The 21,022-nt window shown below is 41.4% G+C and overlaps 1 protein-coding gene across 3 annotated transcripts in view; it reads left to right on the top strand.

The window, feature by feature from the left end:
* atxn7l3a (ataxin 7 like 3a) overlaps positions 1-19,867 on the top strand; it is a 30,680-nt gene extending 10,813 nt beyond the window's left edge. For all 3 annotated transcript variants that reach the window (XM_067969007.1, XM_067969008.1, XM_067969006.1), the window contains exons 5-13: positions 1,970-2,067; positions 2,335-2,357; positions 2,464-2,509; positions 4,343-4,374; positions 7,443-7,511; positions 7,776-7,819; positions 8,503-8,574; positions 13,896-14,029; positions 15,067-19,867. In XM_067969007.1, the coding sequence (XP_067825108.1) occupies positions 1,970-2,067; positions 2,335-2,357; positions 2,464-2,509; positions 4,343-4,374; positions 7,443-7,511; positions 7,776-7,819; positions 8,503-8,574; positions 13,896-14,029; positions 15,067-15,212 (664 nt within the window). In that variant the 3' untranslated portion in view covers positions 15,213-19,867. The remainder of the gene's footprint in view (positions 1-1,969; positions 2,068-2,334; positions 2,358-2,463; positions 2,510-4,342; positions 4,375-7,442; positions 7,512-7,775; positions 7,820-8,502; positions 8,575-13,895; positions 14,030-15,066) is intronic.
* Positions 19,868-21,022: the final 1,155 nt, after the last annotated feature.

Below are 21,022 nucleotides of genomic sequence, written 5' to 3'. Positions count from 1 at the left end.
TTTTCTACCGCCTAACCAATCCAATAACCAGGCCAATAACTTGCCACCAATTCCTTAAGCTTTAATTTTAGCTAACAGTCTCTTATTTGGAACCTTATCGGATGCCTTCTGGAAGTCCACATAAACTACATCCATTGACATTCCCCTGTCTACTACTTTAATTACTTCCTCAAAAAATTCAATTAGGTTCGTTAGACACGACCTAACCGTTACAAATCCATGTGGGCTCTCTCTAATCAGCTCAAATTTCTCTAAGTGCTAAGTCACTCTGTTCTTAATTATAGATTCCAATAACTCCCCTACAACAGGTGTTGGACTAACAGGTCTATAATTTCCTGGTTTCTCTCTCACATTTCTTAAATAATGGAATTATATTTGCAATTTTCCAATCTAAAGGGACAATTCCTGAATCGAGAGAGCCTTTGTATTATTTGCTCCTATTTACAAAGGTTTTTTTCATTCTTTTGGCTTAATGCTCTCTCTGGCAAACATTGCAGACTACCACCCACCTACAGAGTGTACAAAGCTTGGGAGAGACACACTGGCATCTGGGTTCCTGAAAGATGCATGGAAACTTAAACCACTCAGTTTTACTAACAATGCCAGCTTGGTTGTGCCCATGATCTTGAGTAACCTCAAATTCTGAAACACAAGAAAAATATACATTTATGTAGCACCTTATGAAGTTATAGAAGTGTTCTTTTTAGTGTAAATTACTTTTGGAGGGAAGTGAATCCTTTGTAAAAGTTACTTTTGTTCAAAACTCTTGAGTGTCAAGTGAACAAACTTTAAATTGTAGTGGTTAAGCGTTATATTTTGTCAGACAAGTTATTAGGTGTAATTTGAATTTTTGATTATAATCTTGTTAATTTGATTTGTCACAAGATTTACCTAAATTTTATCCATCATTTGGTTTACCTGAGCTTTAACATTAATTTCACTGCAATGATGTTTATTTGGCCTTGGCATACCATTTAGATACAACCAAGGGCATTTGCTAATCCTGGCAGCTACTTGTTTCTTTTGGAAATACAATACTAGATGATTCCATCTGTAATCAGTGTTTTGTGAGGTGAGTTATAGAATGCATTTCTCGGCTGTAATTTAGCTAGTCATAATTGACTAGCAGAATGAAAGTCCATTCCGCATAAGTAGTGGTCAACTCAAACATTAACATTAAGTAGATTTCTACTGAGTTGATTTGTAAGGTAATTGCAAGGAACAGCCTCCTTGCTTTGTCCAAACATTCCTGGTTCTTTATCTGCCAAGGAAAATCTGTAATCTGGCACATTTGTGCTAGTTACCCACTTCTATTTTCCATACTACATTTGTACAATTGATGGGAGATGAATGAATCAAGTAGCAAAGAAGACCCACACCAAAGGACATGTTTCAACTTTCCTTCTAAAAACATATTATTTATAATTGCAGTTTATCTGGATTGAGTCAGGATTAGTGATATTAAAGGAGTGACTTGTGCAAGGTACTTCTGAATGCCATATTGGGATGGCATTGTAGCAGTATTGAGCATAGGGTAGCAGTATGATAATTTCTGGTTGTCTGAATTCTCAAACAGCAAGGCATCTTTGGATTTGGCCTCATGTTGATGTAATTCATGTAAATCTGCAATGCAAGGTACACACAAATATTTGGACTTCCAGCCCCTTTCTTTCATCTCTTCACAGGTTTCAGTGGGGTCCTGTACAAAGAAGCATTTAATGCGTGCCTTCTCAAACTTTCCGTTACCTTAACTGTTCTATAATGATTGCCAAGTGTCAGTACTCCAGGAAATGCCCTTTAACCATCTCCTCTACTGTAAATTTAACATTTCATTGCATGTAAAAAAAAACTTGTTAGTAGACACCATGATGATGATTGAACATGTAACAGCCATGGACCTTGCCAAGGGGCTTAAATGTAATAGTGTCCGTGGCCTTTATGCTGATGTGCATTTTACCTTGCATTGTAGAATAGCCAGTAGCAACAACCTCAGCAAATCTGAAAGTGACCAAGAGGACAACGATGACATCAATGATAACGACTGGTCATACGGATCTGAGAAAAAAGGTAAACTGTCGATTACTTATTACCCTTGGGCCTCAGCTCCAAATATACTCTGCAATGCATGCTGTTTATTTCCTTATGTTTCCTGATTGGTGTGGTTCATCTTATGCCTTGATTGCTCTCTGGTTTGGTGTGTGCCATGGCTAATATCTCATTGGGCTCTCAGTCGACAAAATATAATGCTTTTTGCCCCTTTAAAAACACTAGAGTTTAGAAATTATTTTCTGCAAGAGCTAAGATTTATTTTTCTTTCCCTTTTACTTCATCCAGCAAAGAAGAGAAAATCTGATAAGGTATGTACCTGTTATTTACATTTAAGAAGGGTGAAGGCTCCTATTTGTTGCCCTGATGGTACGAATCACTGCGGCTGATGCTTAAAGAGCTGCTTCTGTCTTTCAGAATCCCAACTCGCCACGGAGATCCAAATCTCTCAAACATAAAAATGGTGAGCTTGTTTTTCAGAAACGTTTCTGTTATTTTAAGCAATGCACAGCAGCTATTGCAAACCCGGTACCTTTATTTTGTACTAAGTGTGATTTGTATGTAGGGGCTCTCCCAGTGGTTCAACAGCTTAATGCAGTGTCCACCAAGGACGTACAGGTCAGGAATATTCATAGTTTGATCCCTAATCTCTGCTGTGTATCAAGTGATGGGATGAGCAAGAGCTCTGAGTTATGAAAGGGAACATCAGGCACAGATCAGACCTTGCAAAGGTTAAGGTTACTTTTGCATTTGTTTACCGTTTAAATAATGAAACACCAGAGTTAGGAACACTAGAGCACAAGGCAATATCCACAGAAACTCCATCAGAAAGTTAACTGCTCTCCAGCAGAAATTTAGTGGACTTAGAATTAAACAGAGGTCTAAATATTAGCAGCAGCAAAATGCAAACCATTCATCAAACCACTCTCTTCCTCCTGCTTAAACTTGGTTGAAGAACACCCACTTTCAGGTGAGCTCTCTGTTGCAACATCCAGCTTATAAACCAGGTTTTTTCTTTGAACTTTGCATTTAAAATACCATCAGATTAACAGATGGTATATACAAAGAACAGTGAGGTTTGATGATTAGAGAGAACCTTTCTTCAAATACGTCCAGATAACTATTACCAATTCTTGATCATATACTTGAAATAAGAAAAATCATTTTCTGTTGATACACATTTAAACACCCTAAAAGTCTGGAGCCGAAAAGCAGTACCCTAGCTGGCAAACAAAGCTGCTAGCAGTGGATTCTTTAATTTGCATTTCAAACCTAATATCCCAAATCCCCGCAGCGAGTCCAGCCACGCCGGAGCCAGCTGATACCTTGAATTTTAAAGTGACTTGGTGGTGAGGCGGAAAGAACCTTTCTGACAAGGGGTCTACACCCATACCATTAACCTGACTTTTCTCTTTTTAGATGCTGATGAACCTGCTGTGTATTTCCAGAATGTTCTGATTTTATTTTAGAAATCGGTTTGACTTTTGTTACTTTAGCTTTAAAGAATGCAGGTCATAACTGGACATACTTTCAATTTTTGTCACTGGATGTAAAAAGTGAAATACTATTTCACTTCTCAAGACATTATTAGACAAGCACAAAGTTCAACAGCAAACACAAATTTTAGAAACTGTAACCAGCAGGGGAGGATTGACACTACCAAATGGGGAAGGGAAACAACAATATTGAAGGGATTTAGTACAAACAGTGCAATGAATAATCAGAGTCAGCTTAATAGTGCACTTGATGCATTGAAATGCAGCATGTACCCTGATGACTAATTAAATAAATTTACCATAGTATGGCGTTGAGTCATACAAACCAGCAAGGTTTCACATTTGATACCTGGCCAGTGCTGAGTTGCTTGATCTCCGTAGAGCAGTAGGTGGGGATGTTGAATTGGTTTCATGCCACTGGGCTAGATGGGAAAATTTAGCCATGGTTCCAGTTTCTGATCGCTATTCTGTGATTCTCCCTAATGGATGGGTTGGAGCATGGATGTTGTGGATGGTGGCAAGATCAAGCTCTGCCACAATCCACGACTGTATAGACTGCTGACACTCACTCTGTGGGTTCATCCATGATGAATGGCCACATGGGCAAAGTATCAGACAGCTGCTGACACCTGTAGAAATCACGGGGAGGGGAGAAAGATGAGAAAACTTTTTTATTTAAATGTCATGTGAAACCGAGGAACATTTTTCAATCAGAATGAAGCTCTCCTTGCTCTTTTAGATGAAACCTTGACATAGATGAGACAGTTTTTGATCAAATTATTTGTATCATCTTTTTGCAGGGGAGCTCAGTGGAAACGCTGATCCATATAAGGTAATAATGCACACTTCTGTTTTGCTTGAGTGTGTGGCTCACATTTCATTGTGATTATTTAATTGAAATGTAGTGTATAAGACTGAGAAATGTCCCATTAGCTGACCCACACGGATTAATTTAAAATGCTGCCTTTCTGGTTTAAACTTCTTTGTCGTTGCAGTTAGGTTTCAGCATAACCGAAATATTTACGCCCTCCTTGATTTACCACCATTTTAGTTTGTATTCAACCTTAATAATGTTTGAGTAGTTACTTATGGGTGCTGTTAGTAGTAGTTGTGATTGAGGTGACTCTACTTAACAGTGATCTGGTGGTTGTGTTTGAAGAGTCTCTAATCACCCATGATATTGGTTATATTTGACAAGACTGTACTTACCAGTGGTATTGGTGGGTGTATTTGTGGAGACTCTACCAGTGGTATTGGCAGTTGTGTTTGAGGAGGCTTCATTTTATAAAAGTCAGTAGCAGGTGCTTGAGTTTCTGCTAAACCAATCTAATTTGTGTGGACCTTTTGCACCTGTTAAGGGCCATATGTATTTGAAGTGTCCACTAGGAATAAAGCTTCTTTCTCCATGGGTTTATGGGCGTGGCTCTGAAGGAACTGAGATTTTTCCCTAAACAGGGGATTTGCCATATTTTACCTGCAGTTAGGAAGACAACCAGCAAGTCAAGAGTTGGCCATGTGGATAGAAATACTTTTAAAGCCTAGCGGATCAATAGAGTCTGGATGCTACCAAGACTGCTTAAAATAAATTTTCCCAAATTTTTTTGTCATAAAGATGGTAATTAGAAGCCTGTGGAAATGTGCCTAGCAATTTTGCAATGCTTACTCAATCCAGAATGTGGTTTCAATTCAGAAACAATTCTGCCATCAAATGAGATGTGTTCAGTAAACATCTTGCTGAGGCCTCGTTCTCAAGTCCCAAAAATCACAGCCAAACTCGATTGTCCTTGTGCTGAAAGAAGCTGGGAAATTCTGTTTGCCATCAGTGAAAGAGTTATTTACTTTAGGTGCTCAGCTGAAGCTGTGACCCTGTACTTGCCAGTTACAGGACTGAGATCATGACCTTATGAAATGGCTGTCTTTGGGATTTGCCCATCTTAACAGAGCTGACCATGTGCTGAGGGAGGTTTTCAGTAACTGAGGACATGGTATTAAGAGTTGAAAGTCTGAGAGAGATCTTTCTCTTTCTTGAAGAATTCTGGTCTCAGTGGATCAGTTCTATGTTCTACTGGGGCTAGAAGTCAGAATTTCCTGGATTAACACCAATTTGAGCAGTCCAGGAAGAAAGACTATTGGGGGCATTGAGTAGCAGTCAATGACCAAGGATTCTCTGGTTTCTCAGTCAGAACTGAAATCGGTTGATGATTTTCATCAGTGGTTGGGCCAATTTGCGACTGGTTTTGGAGGAGGTTGTTTGGGGCGTGAAGGTCTCCAGTGCTTTCTCTCTGTGTGTGAACCCCCCTTCTTTAGAAAGTGACAATGGCTGAGGACAGAGGAGGGTAGTTTCAGTATCTGCCTTTTCTTTTGTTTATACTGAAAATTGTAAAATAATTATTCCAATAAGATTTATTTATGTAGCTGTGATATTTACATAACTGCAGCGGGTAAGGAAAACACAATCAAAAATCACTTGCCGCACTGTCTCTGGGTAGGACTCTTACACGCTTCTTTCCAAATGTTCTCATTGGCAATGTGCACCTTACCCTTACTTCTCCATTATAGAAACCCCCTCCCCTGCAACGATGTAATCCCCGACTAGCTGTGAGCAACACCAGGGGAGACCTGCTGAAAGTATAAAGGTGTTGTATTTAGCTCCTGCTAGTCAAAGTGTCACACTTTGTTATAGATGCAAAACAATCTTTTAGAAAAAGCAGTAAACAGCTGCCCTCTGGCCTCAGCAGTTCTTTGTTCTTAAGGAGCGAATCCAGATAACTGTAGCTACTTGTAAAGAACAATGACCTTAAAGGGATAGGCCAAGTTAGCAGCTAAACATCACAACCATGCTCCATTCCCCAGATTAATTGTGAGCTGTGCCATGGGAGATCTGCTGGTATTAGGAATGATTTAGAAATTCCAGAATGTATTTGATAATTGCGAAAATCTGAAATTTAAGACCCTTAATTGCAGAACAGAAAGTATCAAATGGCAAATGATTGGCCAGAATCTCAGGCTCTCTACTAATATTGCTGCCTCTGAAACTTGCTGGGACTGATTTGCTTCCCTTCACCCCCATCCTGTGCCCGGGTGCTAATCAGTGGGTGCCAGGAAATGTGCTCCACCTGACCATGTAGCTGCAACAGGTGGCCTGAGAAACCTGCAGCAGTGATGATGGCCACTGGCTTAGGGACTTTCTTGCTGCTGACCAAAAATAGCATCCAGAAGGCCTGCAGAATCCCTGGGCTGCTATCCCTGAAAGAAAAGGGGATTTGCCTTCTTTGGTCCTCTGGTCTCTTCCAATTCTTTGCTCCTCTGGTCTCTTCCAATTCTTTGCTCAGAGAGGGGCAGGGTGCAGGGCCTAAGGTCTAATTCTGGGATCACCTCAAAATGAGTGCCCTTCTGGTATTGGGGGTGGAAAATGAGGCAGAAGGGCCAGTAACATTCTTTTTCCACCTCATTAGCCTGCCTGCCCTTTGTTTGCATCTGCTGCAGTTACAAACCTTCGCACCATCCAAACCCCTGTTAAAATTGGATAGCCATGTGGTGAAGGATAGAGTACTAGAGCCTGGCCTTTAGTTACTTCTAAGCTTTTATTCACAGAGATTTCCCTACACATACCCCACACCCTCGCTAAGCTCTCCTATAAAAAGGATGCGAGAGAGTCCCCAATTGATATCCACCACCTGAATACAATTAACACTAATTGATATAAATCATACAATTAACACCTCCCCCCGCCCCCCCCCCCCCCCCCCTCACAGCAGAAATCCTTGGACAACATGAAGGGGCAAAGACCCAGCAGAGGAGCCAAGTGTTTCCCAGGAAAATGGGCGATTAGTACAGGGAAAGACTGAAATGAGTCTTGGACTCTACAGTAATACTTGTTTCTGTTCTGCTCCGACACAGTACAATAATAATTCTGGCATCAACTATGAAAACCTGGGTCCTGAAGAGTTGCGCTCGTTGCTGACAACGGTGAGTGTTAACCAACTGTGATAGGAGCGAATGATCTTGGAAAACTGGATAGCTCTTCAAGTACAGTGAAGATAATTTCAATGCCCGCAGTTACTTGTGAGTTGTCCATTCACTTGTGAAAATACTCTAAGTTGCTCCTCCTCTTCTCCTCACAACCCCCCACCGCCCCCATTCTCCACAGTGTCCAGTTTTATGTGAATGATCAATCTGCTTTCAGCCAGATTCCATGGGACGTTTTCAGTAAACCTGTCTCCTCTTTTTCAGCAATGTGGAGTCATCTCAGAGCACACTAAGAAAATGTGCACAAGGTAAGAACCCTACAAAATAGCATATCCTAGAAACAAGGCAATCCAGTGATGGAGTCTCTGCAGTGATACCGTAACCACCGCCCATCATGTCTTGTAAGCTGCCTCTTGAAAATCCCCTCAGCAGAGACTGTTTTAAATTTATGAGGCTTGATTCAGTGGCAAGTCTTGGAATTGGCAATGAAGCACACAGTGATGGGCTTCGTATGGAATAAAGTGCATACTTTCATTACTGAAGCTGTCAACACGAGTATTTGTGTAGAGTAGCCAGTGATTTATTTGAAAATACATTTTACTTTTTTAATTTATTAGTGTCTGAGAAAAAAGATCTATTTCAGACTTTGAGGAGTGAGCAGCAGCTTCTGAGACTAAGCCAGTACATTAAAGAATGGTGAATGGCTGATTATAGCTCACTTATGAAAATTACTTATAGCACAAAGTCAATGACTGTACATGTGGGAAAGCCCAACAGGACATTTTAAAAGCCACAGGAGGATTATAGAGAATCCCAGTGTTTGTAGCTCAATTACAACAGAACCAGTTATGATTGGCGAGACGGGCGGTACCAGTGGGGCAGCTGCTATACACAGTACAAAGTGATCACTCTCAATGCAGGCGCACTGCTGTACGTGTATGGCATTAGGTGGTATGTTTCTGTTCAACTACGGCTTACTATTGGTTTTCAGATCATTGCGGTGCCCTCAGCACACAGACGAGCAGCGGAGATCTGTACGGGTCTACCTCCTGGGATCTTCAGTGTAAGTTCTATTGAGCGAGGAAGTGAAGTTGATACAGTTCCAGCAAGTTTGAAAAGGGACTTGTTTAGGCTGTTACTATGAATGTCTACAATCGCATGGTGGGATGTCTTAACTCCTAGAATTAAAACTGGGGATTTTCTGCTCAAATGTGACATCATAGTCTGAACTATTTAATGCGCATTAATCTGGACACCCACCTGCTCCTCAGATCTAGCTCCGCAGAGTCCTAAATAGCATTTGACATCATCTTCCTTCTCCCACTCACTCACAAAAAGAAAACAAAAGTTGGTTTGTCCACTCACAGTTTTTAACTATCAAAAAATTATTACTTGCTCTGTGCTTGGTCTGAAATACTCACCTATATGATGAGCTGTCCAGAAACCATGCCACACTTGGGCGCTGCCCCTTTATGAAAATCCTCCTAAGACACTTGCTGTGCCCGTTCTGGGCCAAATCCTTGCTTCTTTGCCTGGAAGAGAATGCATTGAGACGAACAAGAGCACTGAAATATAAAACAAATCAGGATTTGTAAAGGGTACGTCATGTCTAATGAACCTAGTTGAATTTTTTGAGGAGGTAACTAACATAAGAACATAAGAAATAGGAGCAAGAGTAGGCCAATCGGCCCCTCGAGCCTGCTCTGCCATTCAATAAGATCATGGCTGATCTGATCCTAACCTCAAATTTAAATTCACGTCCAATTTCCTGCCCGCTCCCCGTAACCCCTAATTCCCTTTACTTCTAGGAAACTGTCTATTTCTGTTTTAAATTTATTTAATGATGTAGCTTCCTGGGGCAGCAAATTCCACAGACCTACTACCCTCTGAGTGAAGAAGTTTCTCCTCATCTCAGTTTTGAAAGAGCAGCCCCTTATTCTAAGATTATGCCCCCTAGTTCTAGTTTCACCCATCCTTGGGAACATCCTTACCGCATCCACCCGATCAAGCCCCTTCACAATCTTATATGTTTCAATAAGATCGCCTCTCATTCTTCTGAACTCCAATGAGTAGAGTCCCCTGCGAAACACCACTGGCTACTGGTTGCCAGTCCGAGAATGAACCATTTATCCCAACTCTCTGCTTCCTGTTAGATAACCAATCCTCCACCCATGCCAGAATATTACCCCCAATCCAGTGATTCTTTATCTTGAGCAATAATCTTTTATGTGGCACCTTGTTGAATGCCTTCTGGAAGTCTAAATACACTACGTCCACTGGTTCCCCTTTATCCACCCTGTACGTTATGTCCTCAAAGAACTCAAGCAAATTTGTCAGACATGACTTCCCCTTCGTAAAGCCATGCTGACTTTGTCCTATTAAATTATGTTTATCCAAATGTTCCGCTACTGTCTCCTTAATAATAGACTCCAAAATTTTACCCACCACAGATGTTAGGCTAACTGGTCTATAATTTCCAGCCTTCTGCCTACTACCCTTTTTAAATAAGGGTGTTACTTTAGCAGTTTTCCAATCTGCCGGGACCTTTGCCGAGTCCAGAGAATTTTGGAAAATTATTACCAAAGCATCCACAATCCCTACTGCCACTTCCCTCAAGACCCTAGGATGTAAGCCATCAGGTCTAGTGGATTTATCCGCCTTGAGTCCCATTAATTTACTGAGTACCAATTCCTTAGTGATTTTAATCGTATTTAGCTCCTCCCCCCTAGAGCCCCCTGTTTGTCCAGTGTTGGGATATTCTTAGTGTCCTCTACCGTAAAGACTGAAACAAAATATTTGTTCAGCATTTTTGCCATCTCCATGTTTCCCACCATTAATTTCCCGGTCTCATCCTCTAAGGGACCTACTTTTGCCTTAGCCACCCTTTTCTTTTTATATAACTATAGAAACTCTTGCTATCTGTTTTTATATTTTTCGCTAATTTATTTTCATAATCTATCTTCCCTTTCTTAATCAATCCTTTAGTTACTTTTTGCTGTCTTTTGAAGACTTCCCAATCTTCTATCCTCCCACTAAGTTTGGCTACCTTATATGTCCTTGTTTTTAGTCGGATACTATCCTTAATTTCTTTACTTAGCCACGGATGGCTGTCATTTCTTTTACACCCTTTTTTTCTCAGTGGAATATATATTTTTTGAAAGTTGTAAAATAACTCCTTGAATGAACACCACTGCTCATGTACTGTCTTACCCTTTAATCTATTTTCCCAGTCCACTTTAATCAATTCCGCTCTCATACCATCATAGTCTCCTTTATTCAAGTTCAGTACGCTTGTTTGAGAACCAACCTTCTCACCCTCTAATTGGATATGGAATGTAACCATGTTATGGTCACTCATTCCAAGGGGATCCTTAACTAGGACATTATTAATTAATCCTGGCTCATTACACAGGACCAGGTCCAAGGTTGCCTGCCCCCTTGTAGGATCAGTTACATACTGCTCAAGAAATCCATCCCTAATACACTCAATAAACTCTTCCTCAAGGCTGCCCTGCCCAATTTGATTTGTCCAGTTAATATGATAGTTAAAATCCCCCATAATTATAGCTGTTCCCTTATTACATGCCCGGACTATTTCCTGATTAATACTTCTTCCAGCAGAGTTGCAACTATTAGGAGGCCTATATACTACGCCCACGAGTGTTTTTTTCCCCTTGTTATTCCTTATCTCTACCCAAACTGTTTCATTGTCCTGATCTTTTGTCCCAATATCATTTCTCTGTATTACAGTGATTCCTTCCTTTATTAACATAGCCACCCCACCTCCCCTTCCTTCCTGCCTGTCCTTCCTGATTGTTAACTACCCTGGCATATTTAATTCCCAGTCGTTGTCACCCTGCAGCCATGTTTCTGTCATGGCCACAAGATCATACCCATACGTAGTTATTTGTGCCGTTAACTCGTCCATTTTGTTACGAATGCTACGTGCATTCAGATAAAGAACTTTCAAATATGTTTTGTGACACTTAGTTCCTGCTTTTTCCTTTTTTAACACTTTACCTTTTACTCCATACCTTCTGTCCCTGACACGCTTTCCTCTGTCTCCCTGCTCAGGTTCCCAACCTCCTGCCACAGCCTTGATGCTGGGTTAATCGCCTTGCGCCTTCTAGTTTTTATTTTATCTATCGTGCCTAAAGTACACTTTCTTTCTGCTGCTCTACGCTTTTCCCTTTCACTTGTTCTTGAAGAACTGTTTGTACTATTTGTATTGTAGATTTCCCCTGGGTCTTCCCCTCTCTTGCTGCTCTCAACTTTATTCTCTTCTGACTCCCCGCTCAGGTTCCCATCCCCCTGCCACTCTAGGTTAAACCTTCCCCAACAGCACTAGCAAACACCCCCGCGAGGACATTGGTCCCGGTCCTGCTCGGGTGTAACCCGTCCCGCTTGTACAGGTCCCACCTTCCCCAGAACCGGTCCCAATGTCCCAGGAATCTAAATCCCTCCCTCCTACACCATCCCTGCAGCCACGCATTCATCCTGTCTATTCTCCTGTTCCTATACTCACTAGCACGTGGCACCGGTAGTAATCCTGAGATCACTACCTTTGAAGTCCTGCTTTTTAATTTATCTCCTAACTCCTTATATTCACCTTGCAGGACCTCATCCCTTTTTTTACCTATGTTGTTGGTACCGATATGAACCACGACTACTGGCTGTTCACCCTCCCCCTCCAGAATGCCCTGCAGCCGCTCCGTGACATCCTTGACCCTAGCACCAGGGAGGCAACATACCATCCTGGAGTCACGTTTGCGGCCGCAGAAACGCCTATCTGTTCCCCTTACAATTGAATCCCCTATCACTATAGCCCTGGCACTCCTCTTCCTCCCCTCCTGTGCAGCAGAGCCACCCGTGGTGCCCCGAACCTGGCTCTTGCTGCTTTCCCCTGATAAGCCATCTCCCCCAACAGTATCTAAAGCAGAATATCTGTTTGAGAGGGAGATGGCCCCAGGGGACTCCTGCTCTACCTGCCTAGTCCTTTTACTCTGCCTGGCGGTCACCCATTTCCTTTCTGCCTGCATAATCTTTACCTGCGGTGTGACCACCTCACTGAACGTGCTATCCACGATAGTCTCAGCATCGCGGATGTTCCACAGTGAATCCACCCGCAGCTCCAGCTCCGAAAGATGATTAGCCAGTAGCTGCAGCTGGACACACTTCCTGCACACATGGTTACCAGGGACACTGCTAGTGTCCATGACTTCCCACATAGTGCAGGAGGAGCATATCACGTGGTAGATAAGATAATTAAAAAAGCTAATGGAATGTTGGCCTTTATCTCGAGGGCTGGATTACAAAGGAGTGGAAGTTATGTAACAGAACTCTGGTTATACCCCATTTGGAGTACTGCATTCAGTTCTGGGCATTGCACCTCAGTAAGGATATATTGGCCTTGGAGGGGGTGCAGCGTAGATTCACCAGAATAATACCGGGACTAAAAGGATTAAATTATGAGGACAGGATGCATAGACTAGGCTTCTATTCCTTTGAATATAGAAGATTATGGGCTGATCTAATTGAGGTGTTTAAGATGATTAAAGGATTTGATAGTGTAGATAGAGAGAAACTATTTCCTCTGGTGGGGGAGTCCAGAACAAAGGGGCATAACCTTAAAATTAGAGCTAGACCATTCAGGGGTGATGTCAGAAAACACTTCTTCACGCAAAGGGTAGTGGAAATCTGGAATTTTCTCCTCCAAAAAGCTGTTGAGGCTGGAGGTCAATTGAAAATTTCAAAACTGAGATTGATAGATTTTTGTTAGGCAAGGGCATCAAGGGTTACGGAACCAAGGCAGGTAGATGGAGTTACGGTACAGAGCAGCCATGATCTAATTGAATGGCGGAACAGGCTTGAGGGGCTGAATGACGACCTCCTGCTCCTGTGTTCCTATAACGGACTTGTGCAGTGAGTTACTATTCAAACATTCATATGTTGAGCCAAACAATAGAAGTTTCAGGAGACTTGTTTATTGAGAGAAGGGTTTGATGGAAATAGTGAGAAAATGGATAAGTGGGGTAGATATATTAAAAGGACAGGCTTATCTGCCCAGATGGCTTTTTCTTACTGATAAACATTTTCAATTCAGTAAAATAGCTCCATGCCAGGTCTGATAGGTCTCCAGTCAAATCCCAAAGTGCCCTGCCCTCAATGCAGCAGCACAGTCCATCCCAAAGAAGAAGGAAACAAAGCAATTTAATCCAATCGGTCATGCAATGCCAAGTAAATTTCATCAGGGGCATGGGTCTCTTCCTCTTACTCTATCTCTTCTCCATCACTTCTTATGAATAGACCTAAGGAAGACTGTTAAAAATGCAATACGATTACAAAATGCTGTGGTTGCTCAAACTGTCGTTTGCCTCATTTCAGATCCCTTCCGGAATCTGAAGTAAGTGTAGAAAATGAGAGTTATGATGCCTCAGAGAGCCAGAGTTTTATGAGTCGGCTGCAATGGGATGGCACATCAGACATTTCACCTTCTGACTCAGCATCTTCCAAAGCAAGTGAGTGTCCTTTTCTGTTGGTAGTCCTGCACTCCTAATGAAACCAAAGCCAGCATTAACAGACCAGATTTGTATCACTCTGGCCACAGTTACGATTCCTTTACCGCCTCACTGCAGGATGTTTTGCTAATAAATTGGTATTCCTTTTAGCACAGTGAGACTGGTGCAACACACTGCTCCCTGCCTCAACTAGTGGCTTATCTACTTTGGGAAGAAGGCTACAAGGGAAGAAAACATAACTTTTTTTGCTTTCTCCCCTCCTGTCATTAAGATTCTAATTCATGCTGTGGGACATGATTTCATAGGTGCTGACTGCCCCTCTGGTACCTTGCCCAAGTGGTCATTCTTGACCTGAGAGCCTAAACAGCGAGTGTTGGTAGTCTATCATGACATCTGAGCCTGATCCTGCCCATAATTGCACTTTGAGATAGTGATCAGAAGTGGATAATCTGGCTGATTTTCCCACTCCCAACCTGGAATACTGAGGCTGATTCTGATTTCAGCTACCCCAAGTAAGATCAGCTGAATCAGCCCAGTCAAATCTGGGACCTTCGCTGTCTGTATAGCTCTGTGTCACTGGGCAATGCGTTTACTCAGAACAGTGCTTTCATTTTAAAGCCGCATACTTGTCTTCTGCCGTGTCTTATATCTTAGCAGCAGAGATGTTCCAAAATGGCAGTGACTATGACATTTCACACAATATATACCTCTCCTGACATCACTATTGGAAACCAATGATTGCCCCATAGTTTGATTAGAGTGCCTCGGACACGGGATCCCTTCCTAATTCAGTCCTTGTGTCTTTTGGCGTCCTGCCAGCTAACCAACAACTAACTCAACCATAATTTGTTTCAAGTAGTGAATCCCTGTGGTGGTTGGCATTAGATTTTAATTTGCCTGCTGTTGCTTTTGATATCTCAGCTGGCAATGCCTGAAGCAGAGTAGATGGTTTTCATGCTTTGTGTCTGGAAATGTACAAATGTCCTTCAGTATGGTTTGAATCTGTTGCTAACAAGTTTTTATTGTTCCATGTGCAGGTACCAACAATTCTGACTCCAAGAAGAGCAAAAAAAAGAAGCCTCACCTCGGGCTCCCTAGTGCTCCTGGCATGAGCTCCAGTAAGAAGAAGAAACTGAAAGCACCAGCTCCGCCCACTCCCAGCATATATGATGACATCAACTGAAAGAAGTGGAGCCACTTTTTTTTTCTTCTCCTGTTCTGTCTCGACAAGTTTCACGTTGGTGTTTACTGTGAAGAGATGGCCGTTGAACCACCCACTTGCTAAGAAGAGTGGATTGGCTTCAAGACTGTACTTGACCCTTGGATGCCTGTGGTGCTGAAGGCTTCATTCCATGATGGTTGACATTGTCTATTTTCCTATTTATTATTCAAAGAACAAGGGATTTTGCTGGGTGTACAAAGCTGATGAAATGTTGCTGTTTGATTGCATTAATTGTGTGTGGGTCTCTAAGATGAATACTCATGCCTGAAGCTGCCACTCGTTTCTGACTTTCCTCCAGATCAACCTCATTATCCCTTGTTTTGCCAGATCTGGCTATAAGTTTACAACTTGTTTTTTTCTCTTTGTGCAGAGTGCAACATTTTGTGATGCCTCACAGTGCTGGTCATAGCATTTGTTGTGCCAACTGTATGAGGTATGTCTATTCAGCAGGGCAAGGGTTATTCACTGTGTAACTTTGTAGAGTTACCATGTATTTATCGAAGGTTCGGGTTTTTGATCGTAATGTTCTTCCTAAGAGCTGTGGAGAACAGGGCAACAGTCAGGATAAGTGCAGTACATAGAATTCAAAAGTCGAGTAAGTTTTGGAAAAAAAGACTGTTTCTCCAGGATGGATTTGACCTGATCATTCCGGTAAATGATGTCAGCATCACAAGCAGGGACTTTTTGCTGGCTTATCCAGACTGTAATTCAAAAATATCTCCATTTGTCCAATGCACCTTTTTAGAAGCTCCAGCCTACTCCAAACTTCCCACAAGATTAATTGAAATATAAGTGTAAATACTGCATGGTATTTATGTCTGATCTTGCAACAATTTCCAGGACTTTTATGGTTTGTAAGGGATTGACCACTCTGAACCGTGGCCCAGCATTTCACTATTTGAATGATGGTAGTTCAGCAAATGTAATAATGAAACGGACCTGAAGGATTGATTTCTTAATGAAGCCAAGATCTTGAAGGCTTTTGTGCCGGTTATAATCTCTTGTGGGTTTGAAATGCAGTCTGGGTGCACTACTGTCGGTTTCTTTCAGCAATTTCCAATTGGAATTGAGGCACATGGCTGCCATTTATTTGTCAATTTTAATTAAAGCAGCACAGCAGGTGGATGGACAGTGGCAAACGTTGAAGTCCATTATGGCTAACACCAGACACTTGCAAATGGTCAAGGCAGCCACTCATTACAACCTGTTTATTATATAGTGATCACCGTGACATAGCCTGAGGCCATGGGTCCTAAATATTTTGAACTAATGGATTGACTACGATCACTGCAAGTGGGTGCTTCTCACACTGGATAGTCTTTGTCAGCAAATCCTTGTGAAACTGCCTTTGTTCCCATTCTTACTGATATCACGTCATAGGTTGACCGAAATTGGGTACCCAGATTGGAATGAGAGGTACTTGGAGAAAGAGACCATTAATTGTCATCACTTTTCAAAACAGCATGTCTTTTTGTGTGTGGGACCAAATTGGAGTAGACATTTCATTGTGTTTACAACTGAGAAGCTGGAAACCTAGTTTTTTTTTTCAAAGTATATATATTAGCAAATCTAAGATGGGTGGGTCTCAATTGCTTCTTGACATTATAATCGTTGGGAGAAGTGGTCTGTGTGTTGCTTCCTGCCAGGCAGCATGATGTTGCCCAACACTAAAAAAAACATTGCACTTTACGTCTGTTTGTGTGTGTGTGCTGGATTCAGAAGGTTCTTCTGGACTTGATACGGCCCTTTCTCAGGGCCCTGAAAAAAGAACCAACACAACTGTTGTGAAATGCTTTGCAGATGAAACTGAATGATCTGTCACAGATTTCAAAGAAAGGAAAACAAAAAGAAAATCATGAATGAATTTGGCAAATGCCTTGCATTTGTATTTTATGTTGTAGCCAGCTGACCTGCGTAGCACATTGAACGTGTTCTTTTTGAATCATTATGTAAAATGACTAAAACTTGTGCTTCCAGTTTTGCTGCATCTTGACTATAAAAACAAAATATAAATCAAGGAATAACAGCAACGGAATGAATCCTTGCTACGCAGAGATGCTTGTCTATTTTTGATAGACAAATATATTCCATACTGAGCCCTTGCAGAGCATGAAAAAAAATGGCATATGATCAGGCTTCAATTGCATTGGCTATAATGTTTTGCTTCTTTAAAATTGTGTGCTATGTGAATAATACAAGAGGTATTTTCGGTAGTATTGTGGCAGGCAAATACTTGAGAGCTCTGGTCATTGCTTGTCATATTAGCAACTTTATTTTAAAGCAAAAATTTTAAATATCTTTCAAGAAACCAGATAAGGTTTTGACACCTTTATTTCTGAATTTTTATATTTTACCTTTTAATTCTTGCTGCAGTTTGCAGCTCCCTTGTATCCCCTTCTTGAGCTAGGAAGCCGAAGCAGACTGAGCCACAGTCAGAAAGGCGTGTCTAGGGTGCAAGGAGGAGCTCTTCGGTTCCTGGGTGACCCTGCCTTCCTAGGGAAGTGTGAGTGCCAGTCAGACTGGGATTTGAGATCCCTTTTAGTTCTAGAAGTGCTTATTTGACTTTTCTGTGTATTTGTACTGTAAGTTAGGGCTGGGGTACCACCTGCTGGTCAGAGAGGTCACTAGCCACCCATTGTATTCCCAATTGAGATTACAGCTGTACACCTTGTGTGTGCTAGTTTCTAACAAAATACTTGCTCCACGTTAGTTCAACAGTTTATGCACCAGGAGATTGCAGTGCCTTTCTAGTGCAATACTTGGATGTTGATCAGAAGTCCTGGGTCTGCCATCATTCAGAATTGTCTACTTCAGGGGAGTTTGATTGATTTCCAGCTAGGAACCGAGACAGAGTGCTCAACCTTGAATGCAAGCTATTGCATCTTGAGAGGAATAAGCCGACATTGTGCAGTATAGCCTGATCATGGTGAAGTCTATGGCCCAAGCCAATTTGCCTCCAACACTCAGTGGGGCTGTAGTTACAAATTATATAACCAGTCAAGTTATATAGGGTGTATAATGGGTTGCTGTGACGTGCAGCAAGTAATGTTACTAAACAACTTGGATGGAAATGGTTAACGCAGAAGCCTTTAATATGTCTTTGTCAGACAGAATCCTCTTAAAGAGGGTATTACTGTAACACTTTTAAGGGTTGATAGTTTTAAACATTTTTACAAACAGACAAAAAGTCTTGATGTCTGAGTCTATATTTACTTCTGAATGGAACTTTAAGGCTGATGTCAGTCGTGCTGGTGTTTGTACAGAAATACATGCCCATAAACATTCTGTGCTTGAAAATGGAGTTGTCAATTCAACATAAAAAGTTCTCTTGTTTTAATGAAATTTGATAACTCATCAGGCTTTGTTTTTGATGTTACGTAAGCTGTACTATGCCTAGATAAGTCTAAACATCCATGCACACTTGTGGTGGACAGTAAGTAAAAAATCATTCATTTTTAAATGTATGCAGTGACTGTCTCTGTCCCCATACCAAGAGGTGGGAACCTCACGTGCAATTCTTCACTTGAACACTGAATTCACTTTTATGCAAAAAGTACAGACATTTGGCGCTTGAGCAGTATGCATCATGCCAGCAATATAGCACAACATACTCATTCTAGTACCACGTTTTACTTAGTATGATGTTGCTGTTCCTATTGGTACTGAAGGCATACACATGGAGCTGTTGATGCTGAAATTTCTGTACTTTTATTGATACACCGTTGAATATGATGGCACTGCAAGGCATGGCTATACTGTTGTAATGCTGGTTTGTCTAAATTCTTCTAACAGCACTGGTATGTCTGTACAACCGCATTAAGTTGGTCGGTTCTTGACACTGACGGATGTTCACATTACTAGTTTATTTTTTCTTAGTGAATACTGTGTGAATTTAGCAAGCTCCATTATTAACAATCAACTGTGCTTCTTTTACATTGTAGTAAGGCCAGAATTCTTGCAATGTGTTGTGTGTGGGCAGGAGGTAGAGTGACCATGCAGACCCAGTGAACATGGAGGCACAGAGTGATCGTATAGACTTGCTATTTATGGGTGAGGATTACAGTTAGCTATGCATCTTTTGCTGTGTGGGATACAGAGCAGCCATACAGACTTACTGGATATGAGCAGGTATCTATGATTTCCATAGAAACAGCTGAAGACCCCCCTCTTTGTGCTTAATGAAACTTTAGGTTATCTTTGTAAAAATGAGCACCCATAACATCAACATTGTAGTGGAAGCAGTGTTCACTCTGGTGGCTGTGTAGCACTGAAAGCCTCAGGGCTCCCAATAGGTATTTCTTTTGTCTTTGGCTATGAAACTGGAAACACAAGTTTTATTTATTTAGATTCAGGTTTGAGCAGGATAATATGTATAATCACGAGTTTTCAGGGGGGAAAAAAAAACAAGGTGTATGACATTTGGCTCAGTTTTTTGTGACTGTTGTGCAGTGACACTGAAATATGCATGCAGTTATCTGTCAATAAGTCTATGGTTCTGTAAGTTTTAATTTTTCATACATATCCCCTAACAGAATGCTGGTTCACTGTATATTTCTGTAACCCATAGTGAATTACATGCTGCTTCAGTGTAAATAAAGGTGTACAGTTGAACTCAATCTTTTGATTTACTGCCTTGTTAATACTGGTACATTACTGACCTGTCAAGTTAATCTAAATTCTCTCAAGTTTATTATTCTCACCTCTCTTTTTGATAGGTCCCGATTTGTGAGTAAACACAATGTTAGATCATAACTGGTTATGTGCATGCAAAAGTTTTTTGGTCAGCAGGATAGCTGTGTATAAGGGACAAGAATTCTAAAATGGGGAGATTCTTCTGATTGTGGTGGGATGTCACTTGTCCCATCACCTTAACAAATTCCCTCCACTGCTAGAAGAAGCGTTCAGTAAGAATGGGGTAACATTTATTGGACAACAACCGGCTGCAGAATTTGTTTGGCTAACTGGTTAACTATTTGTACTACTTGCACCAGAGTGCATATTAAGGATTTATACTTCCTATAAGATGTAGGTCAAGTTCATTAGTGGTAGCACTGCACCCTGGCACCATTGAGGCATCAAATACTACACTTTGTATTTCCAGTTTTCTTCTCTCTTCTGAACGTGGTTCTTTATGCTGAGATATGGTTGCATCTCTGCTAGTAGGTCTTTGATACCTCACTCAAGTTGCCTTTCTCCATAGGACCGATTTTATGAGTATGTGCTTTTAGCATAAAACCTCAGACTGGCTGCGTATATTGGGAAAAATGTAGGCAAACTGCCCAGAACTTTCCAATGTGCACAACTGATCGGCAAGGGTCCCTGCCAACGGTGTGTACTCAAGGTCAGCCCTTGTGTGAGCGTATCAGTTAGCAGGTTATTTAAACCATAAGGGCCATCACTGCTGAATTTGATTACACCCTGACCTGATGACGTCCACACTTGTACAATGCCCACAGCGACATGTTCTTTACCTGATTTATTTATTCCCTGTATAAACATTTCCATTGTGCAGTACATTTGATTGGTAATTTACCCTGAAATATTTGGTCTGTCAGTGATTTTTGCTGTCTATTGGAGCAATCAGTATGGCGGGCATCCCATCAATCTTTCCCACCTAACTTGAGAAAAGGGTAATTGTTAATCTTGAAGCATACCAAGCCATTCACTCCACACACAAGCTTTCAGTTCAAAGGAAGCATTGGCATGTCTATGGCAATTGTGATGTTGCTGTGAGCATAAAAGAATGCATCCGAATTGTAACATCTTAGCAT

This window comes from Heptranchias perlo, chromosome 30, assembly GCF_035084215.1.
Source record: "Heptranchias perlo isolate sHepPer1 chromosome 30, sHepPer1.hap1, whole genome shotgun sequence".
Classification (NCBI taxonomy): Eukaryota; Metazoa; Chordata; class Chondrichthyes; order Hexanchiformes; family Hexanchidae; genus Heptranchias; species Heptranchias perlo.
The sequence above is the reverse complement of the archived record's forward strand: the minus strand, read 5'-3'. Positions and strand labels throughout refer to the sequence as shown.